The 7,216-nt window shown below is 52.5% G+C and overlaps 1 protein-coding gene across 2 annotated transcripts in view; it reads right to left on the bottom strand.

Moving 5' to 3' along the window:
• Positions 1–7,216, bottom strand: part of LOC113213496 (delta-sarcoglycan) — an 83,726-nt gene that overhangs the window by 14,176 nt on the left and 62,334 nt on the right. For both annotated transcript variants that reach the window (XM_052272039.1, XM_052272006.1), the window contains one exon: positions 1,730–1,770. In XM_052272039.1, coding sequence (XP_052127999.1) covers positions 1,730–1,770 — 41 coding nt within the window. The remainder of the gene's footprint in view (positions 1–1,729; positions 1,771–7,216) is intronic.

Below are 7,216 nucleotides of genomic sequence, written 5' to 3' on the forward strand. Positions count from 1 at the left end.
CCCTCAGGGGGTCCAAGTGCGTCCCCCCCCCCCCCCCCCCCCCCCCCCCCCCCCCCCCCCCCCCCCCCCCCCCCCCCCCGCCCCTGTCTCTCAGACGCGCAAACTGTCGTCTCGCCTCTACAATCATTATGGCACAGGAATAAAGCCTGAGGGGTGGAGAAGGAGGGAGAGAGACGAAAAGGGACGGGGGCGCACAGAGCCAAAAATGGCGTTGTTGGCAAATACTTCATTTTTAGCTACAAAGGTTGCTTCCTACCTACCTACGTAGACAGCCAGCCAGCCAGCCAGATAGATAGATAGATAGATAGATAGATAGATAGATAGATAGATGACCATCTGCCCCTTCCCTTCGCCACTGCTCCTCCCAGGCGCGGCTCGCACTCGCAGAGGCCAACTCAATTTCAATTCATTTGCTATCCCAGCGGGGAGTTTACGGGTGGGTCGGGAAGTTGTCGGGGAGAAACAGAAAAAAACGCAAAGAAGAAGCAGAAAGGGAAATGTGGACAAATGACGACATAATTGATGGTAAGGTAATTTAGGAAATCATTCTCATTCTTACCAAGTCCGTCTCAGGTCGTGTGTGTGTCGTGTGTGTGTCTGGGGACGGGAAGGGGGGGGGGGGTTCTGCACCTCCCTGCCGGCCGCGGGGATCGGTTTATTTCAAATAGGAGGGGGGGGGGGGCAACCACTCGCTTCTCTACTGCGTTCGTAAAGCCGCGCGGTGACTCCCCAAACCGCACCGGGTTGGCACCGACACAGACGCAATACATGCACAGGCCGCTGACCGACATAATGCGCGACTAAACGCCGTCGTGCATCATCCCAGAGCCCCCCCCCCCCCCCCCCCCCCCCCCCCCCACACGCACTTGGAACATATATATTTATAAAAGAGAGAGAAAAAAACCCTTTTCCTTCCCTCGGGCGCAACCTCTGCTCCGACACATGGAGATATATACGAAGAGGAGTACGCAGGCCTGCGTTGCTCCGGAGCAACTCTGGAGTATGAGACGTAAACTGCCTGACTTTGGCGACGGCTACTCAAGTTCTGCCAGACCAACTTTAGACAAAGTGCGATTTTTTTTTGTTCAGTCGAAACATTAGGGTTTTCAGCTCAGCACCTCAAGAATACCAGAGAGCATTGAATCCTGCCATATCGGGTTGGCATTAGCAGCCCTATACAAAGTCATGGTCGCATAAGCAAATTTTCTTCAGAATTTATTGGCAAACATATTTGTTTCCATACACACAGGTTTTCGATCCCCGAACTGTGGGTAACTTGGTTAGGGATCATCCAGAATGTACGCCTGCCATTCGCCGTTACGAAACAGCCAAGTTAAGCCCAATCAAGCTCTCGTAGCGCCTGAGGGGTAGGCAACATCTCGCCTACAGCGCATACGTGTTCTGCGGGGTGGCCTACCCCGACTCTCGCAGGCGCCGAGCTTTCATAATTTGCCGAATGAATCTGAGTACAAAGGAAGTGTACCCTAACCGGGACCAAATTTCGTCGGCAGTATAACTGAAGTTTCTTTGCACTGTTGAAACGGTATTCTGGATGTATCGAGCAGGTGTTTCGGACACTCAGCGTCGAGGCTACGATAACGTAATTGTTATTCGGGACTGTGACCATAAACTCTCGGCGGAGTGCAGCGACACCTCTTTTCACCTCACATCTCATTTCCTTCTCTCGTTCTCGCTCTAGCCTCGGGTGAGATAAGGACAAAAGACCTACCTGCTGGAGTCCATGCTGGAGTCTGGCCGCACCCGCGGCGCCTGCAACACAGACGGAATTTGTAAGAGCAGGCTTGACACACACACACACACACACACACACACACACACACACACTCTAAATGTCCAAGGACAATTTTTGTAACTAGCACCGGACTTCTGTGTGCATAACTAGCTCAGATACAATATTGTAACTACCAACACACATTTAGTGACTAGCAAGTCACAATATTGTATCTGAATTTAGTTATGCACGCAGAAGTCCGGTGCTAGTTACAAAAATTGTCCTTGACATTTAGAGTGCACACAGAGAGAGTAAAACTATCATCGTAAATCCAAGTCATTTTTATCATTTTCTAAAATTATTTTCAACGACGATGTTATTTAAGAAAACTACAATGAGCAATTATTGTTCGTCAGCACCGAACAGTGAACAAACATAACGTGAACCTTACGAAAAATACTGGAAACACTGTCTTGCTTATTTGCTGTGTGCGATATTATTTGAATGAAAAAATGTTTCCGAGACCCCCTTTTTTTTCAAAACGGTGGTAGAAACACTAACAGTGCCCTAGAATGGACGGTTCGACACGGCACAGACTCCGAGCCGGGGCGTCTGGCGCGGTCTCGCCCTCCTCCTGCTGCCACCGCAGGCAAAGCCCTCTGTAAGGCGATTACCAGGCGAGGTATCGCGTCACCTTGACTCTCCTGGGCCGCCGAACAGGGCGTCGCCCCCCCCCTCTTCTCTCCAGCCATCCGTGGTACTGTATTTTTAGAAACGAAACAATAATAAATCGCAGGATCAAAGTGTGATTTTAACAACGAAAAATGTTTCTGTAATTTTTTCGTCAAGTATATTGTTCTTCGGTATAAGTTGGGCAGTTTAAATCACCCCCCCCAAAAAAAAAAACCTTCATGCCCAGAAGAAGAAGAGAACACGTTTTTGGTTCTTTATGCGGACTGCTCCGCGGCAGCTGAACATTTTTAAGGTGTTTTGAAGGTGCGCGTGGCACAATAGCTCACTGGGGGCTCCGGCGGGCGACCTCTCGAGGGCGCTGAGCAGGGCCTCGGAGGGAGACAAGGGCCCGTTTAGCGCGAGGGGGCGGTCGCGTGGGCGGCGACGGGGGCAGGAGGGCAGTCCAGCGCTGCTCACTCGACTAGCCTCCGCACGGCTACAGCATAATGCATTAGGTACAATGGGAACTGTCATTGAATGGCGCGCCGTGCTGTAGCCGCTCACCTTACAGCCAGATCAAACACGGCCGCCCGGCGGGGTCAAGTAGTGGCCGAGAGAGTAGGGGAGGGGGAGGGGGAGAGGGAGAGGGAGAGAGAGAGAGAGACCTGTGGCGTGACGCTGCGGGCCCTCAGGGGGTCCAAGTGCGTCCCCCCCCCCCCCCGGTCCCCTCCCCCTCGGGGGGCCCCTTGTCATTGCACCGCTTGGCAGTAACAGCACCACGGCTCGGTGGTGCGCCCAGCTCCATGGCCGCCAGCTGCCCTCCGAGAAACAGTGCCGTGGCATAACCTAACCACCAAACGCGGTCAGCGAATTTTGTGTATACATTTGGATTCAGTTGCATAAATGCACATTCTTTGACAAGTCTGGAGTTTTACGAAACATTGCAGCCTTCCTCATTCATTTGTCGGCCGGAGGCTGCTGCCATCTGCAAAGCAGAGCCAAAGAGGCCATATCGAACTGCAACCTCTGGTATCTACAATTCATTGGGGGAGAGAGAGAGAGAGCTGTCGCTCTGCAAGCGCTACGTCACCACGTGACCTATACGTGCAGCGGCAGAGTTCGAGACTGACCGGCTGTCCGATTGGAGGGAGAGGAGAAAGAGGGGGGGGGGGGGCACTCGCGAGTCACCATCCAAACAAACGGGGAAAATGCTCCGCGAACATTTTCTATGTGAGACGGCACATAAGAAACAGACCAGAGGGATTTTCTGAATTCTTTACCCAATCTCTCCCGGCTGCAGCAGCAGCAACAACAGCATCTATGACGTCACACAAGAGGCGCCCTCGTCCTGAAATAGCCACCGTGGCGCCTCTACCGTGCGCGCGCGCGCGAGTGTGTGTGAACACACAGCGTAGCACCGGGGGGTGGGGGTGGGGGTGGGGGGCGTGGCTGTGTCTGCTCTTCGACAAGAAATGAATGAAAATTAGTGCGTGGCATCCATGCCGTTGGAACTGAACGTCAGTAACACACACAACCAAAGAGGATCGTGGGGTGGGACCATTATCGTGTCACACCTACACAGGTGAGTGACGAAAGTATAGGTGAAGAGCTGCTCATCATTCAAGTGCGTGGCACTGCTGCAAGGCATTCACTAGAGCAACGTTTTTTTTTGTCATTCACTTGTTTGTTTTTCGAATGTCACACGCTATTACGTTATGGGCAAAGTACTGTTTGAAATCGGAACGTCTTTAACTGACAAACTGTGCAACTGCTTCACACGTTGAAGTGTGCAACTACAAGTTAACTACTTGCAAGTGTTTAGCTGAGTCGTAGCACACTCGCAATAAGTGTTCAACTCGGTGGGTGAGCACTTGTAAGTGTGCAATTATTGTCCTGCTGTTTAATGCTGCACATGTAAGAGTCCAGTCTAAGGGAGTGATCAACAGAGGAGTTTCACACTGACAAGTGCACAGCTTCTGAGTTGAACACACGCCAGCACTGTCAACGCCGCGTGGTCGCCTAGCATGGCCAAAATTTTGGCATTCGAAGAGGCTTAAATTGGCAACCTCTAGACGGCCAAATTTTGGCAGATTTTATAAGGGCTGCCAACATTTTGGCATGATAGGCGTTGAAACAGTGAGTGCACAACTACGGAGTTGAATACTTGGAAGTATTGAACTTACAGTTAAACACTAGTGTTAAGCAGTTGCACACTTGGTTTATCATGTAAACTGACTCGACTCATATGCTCCGCTGTGCACCCAGAAAATCGTTTCCTTGAAACAAGGCGAAATTGCCGTAAGTTAAAGAAATTAGCGTCAAATTAAGGAAATTTTTCTTAAAGAAATATAACGAAATGTTCTCTTCGGCTTAAGGAAAAAATTGCCTAAATTCAAGGAAAATTCCTTATTTTAAGGGCAATTTTACTTTGAAACAATGAAATTTCTTTGATACAAGGAAAAAAATTCCTTATGTTTTTTTAAAGAAACACTTTTCTGGGTGTGGTCCCGCGTGTATTATTTTCGGTTTGGCGCGCCCCTGCCCACCCCTGGCCCCATCCCCGTCATTAGCTCCATAACGTCCTAAGTAGTCGTATAACCCCGGCTCCGCCCGGGTCCACCGCCGCCTCGTTGGAGACCCATTCCTCAGCCGGCTCGTTGGGCTCTATTTATGTTTGGGACGCTTCATTTGTAGAACACACGCCGATCGCTGTGGGGCCCCAAACCGTCATTATTAGTGCCGAACAGGGCCAATTAGTGCAGACGGGCCAAAAGAACCAGCTTTCGGTTATTACTTCACTGAAAATAATCAACAGGATCTTTTCAACTTGTCATAACCAAGTACTTTCTTTAAATAATATTATTAAGATGGTCTACCCCTCTTGCAAATGCAAGCCATTGAAGATACATTTATTGGCTCTTTTTTCTTCTTCAATGCTTACGTACTTTCACGTGTTGTGTGTCAGGGCTACGATACAGCAGCAGTGTTTCGGCTACGCATACCCTGGGATGGTGCCTTACGGGTAGAGCGAGTAGGCAACCCAGCATGCTATTGTGTCGTGGTGCTGACACACACGGTACAGAAAATTTTACTCAGTGACACTAAGTATACATACAGACCTCCATGGCCGAGGCCGAGTTCGGCGCGTCGTCGGCGCTTCGGCTGTGGAAGGGCATGGCGGGGCCGATGACCGTCGGGGGACGCGTCGCCGGCCTCCTCCTCGGCGTCCCTCCAGGGGCTACGGGGCCCACCTCACGGCAGCGAGCTGCCTCGGCCACGGCCTCCCAGGGCCAGCAGCCATCCTCACCACTCTCACTTCGACTTCACTCGCGAGCCACTTGCAATCACTCTGCACAAACTCATTCACTGCCACTTCACTTCCCACGTCACTGCCACACGCAGGCTGAATGCACCTCCCTCAAATGTCAAACTGTTGACACGGGCTGACACATCGATCCTCAGGGGGTCCCCGCTCTTCGACAGCTCGTCACCGCGCATTAAACCGCGGCCGAAATGACACAGACACCATCAAAACACAGTTTCGTAAATTACATGCAAGTCGTTAGGTTTTGAGCAGAACTCTAAATTTTTATTTTTTAGAGCAAAGGAGCTGAAACCGGGATCGTTGTCATGACTGTAAGGGGCGTGTTTCTTTTTTTTTCTTTATTAGTTGAGCTCGTAGCGCTCTGTTCTGCGCCCTCCCCGCGGCGGTCGCGGCCCCGGTGCGCCCGACGGCGTGGTCGCGAGCCGACTGGGGCGGGCCGGCGGCGGCCTACTCGGCGGCACCCGGCGCGGCTGGCCCCCGGCCCAGAGAGAACGCTCTCTCCCTCTCTCTCACTCACTTCGTCTCTCGTATCTCTCTCTCTCTCTCTCTCTCGCTCTCTCATTTCTCTGCTCAACTCTCGCTCCTCCCGCTTACCCCCCCCCTCTCCGCGGCCACATGGTCCTGAGGCGGGCCGGGTCCGAGTGACGGCCGCCTGACTGACGGAGGAAGGGCGCCAGACGAACGAGTGAGAGGCGAGCAGGGATGAGGCGGGATTGGCATGCCAGAGCCAGGGAAGTGCATGATACAGTCTCAATGGAAACAACGAAGTGAGGTTGAGGAAAACGCGTGACGAAGCCCCAAAACGTACACAGTAAGGCTACGACGGTGTGCTTGAGGGCCGATTAAAGTGCGCTCTACTCAGCAACACTTGGTATTTATTTTGAAGCGTGTCCTGCGCGGCCCAGCTGTGGGCCAGCGCCGACCAGCGCACATCCCGAGACTGTTTCGACTTGGTTCGTACCTCCCTCCCCCCCCCCCCACTGCTCCTCGACGCACGGGGGGAGGTGGAGGCGGTGCTTCGGACGAGCGGAAAACGTGTTTCAGATCGCGGCTCGCTGGCGGTGTATTTGTGTGGCTCAGGGAAAGGCTATAACGCAGAGCAGAGGAGGGCCCCTACAGGGCGCTACACCGGGCCTCCAAACCTCTCCCCCGTAGTACCACCAAACTGAAAGTGCACTCTTTTATTTTATTTTTTGCGTGCAAAGAAGATCAATAATTGAGAGGGGTGTTCCGGCCCCTCTTTTCCTGGCAGAGTAGTTGTGAGCCACCCAGACGACGCGGTGTTCCTGATATCCGCGACATTAACCACGCGACCTGCATCGTGTCCGCCTTTGTTCCCCAATTATATTGCCGTCCTTGTCACTCACCAGCCTCGGGCAGCGGTAGACACGTATAGTCCATCTCCGTCCCACTCCCACTTTCCCCGCTTGGCGGCGAGTATTTTCAGAGTTCGTCATTTGGAAGCGATCCAAAGTCTGAGCCCCCCC

Source organism: Frankliniella occidentalis, unplaced genomic scaffold (genome assembly GCF_000697945.3).
Source record: "Frankliniella occidentalis isolate FOCC.00 unplaced genomic scaffold, Focc_3.1 Scaffold1, whole genome shotgun sequence".
In the NCBI taxonomy this organism is placed as follows: domain Eukaryota; kingdom Metazoa; phylum Arthropoda; class Insecta; order Thysanoptera; family Thripidae; genus Frankliniella; species Frankliniella occidentalis.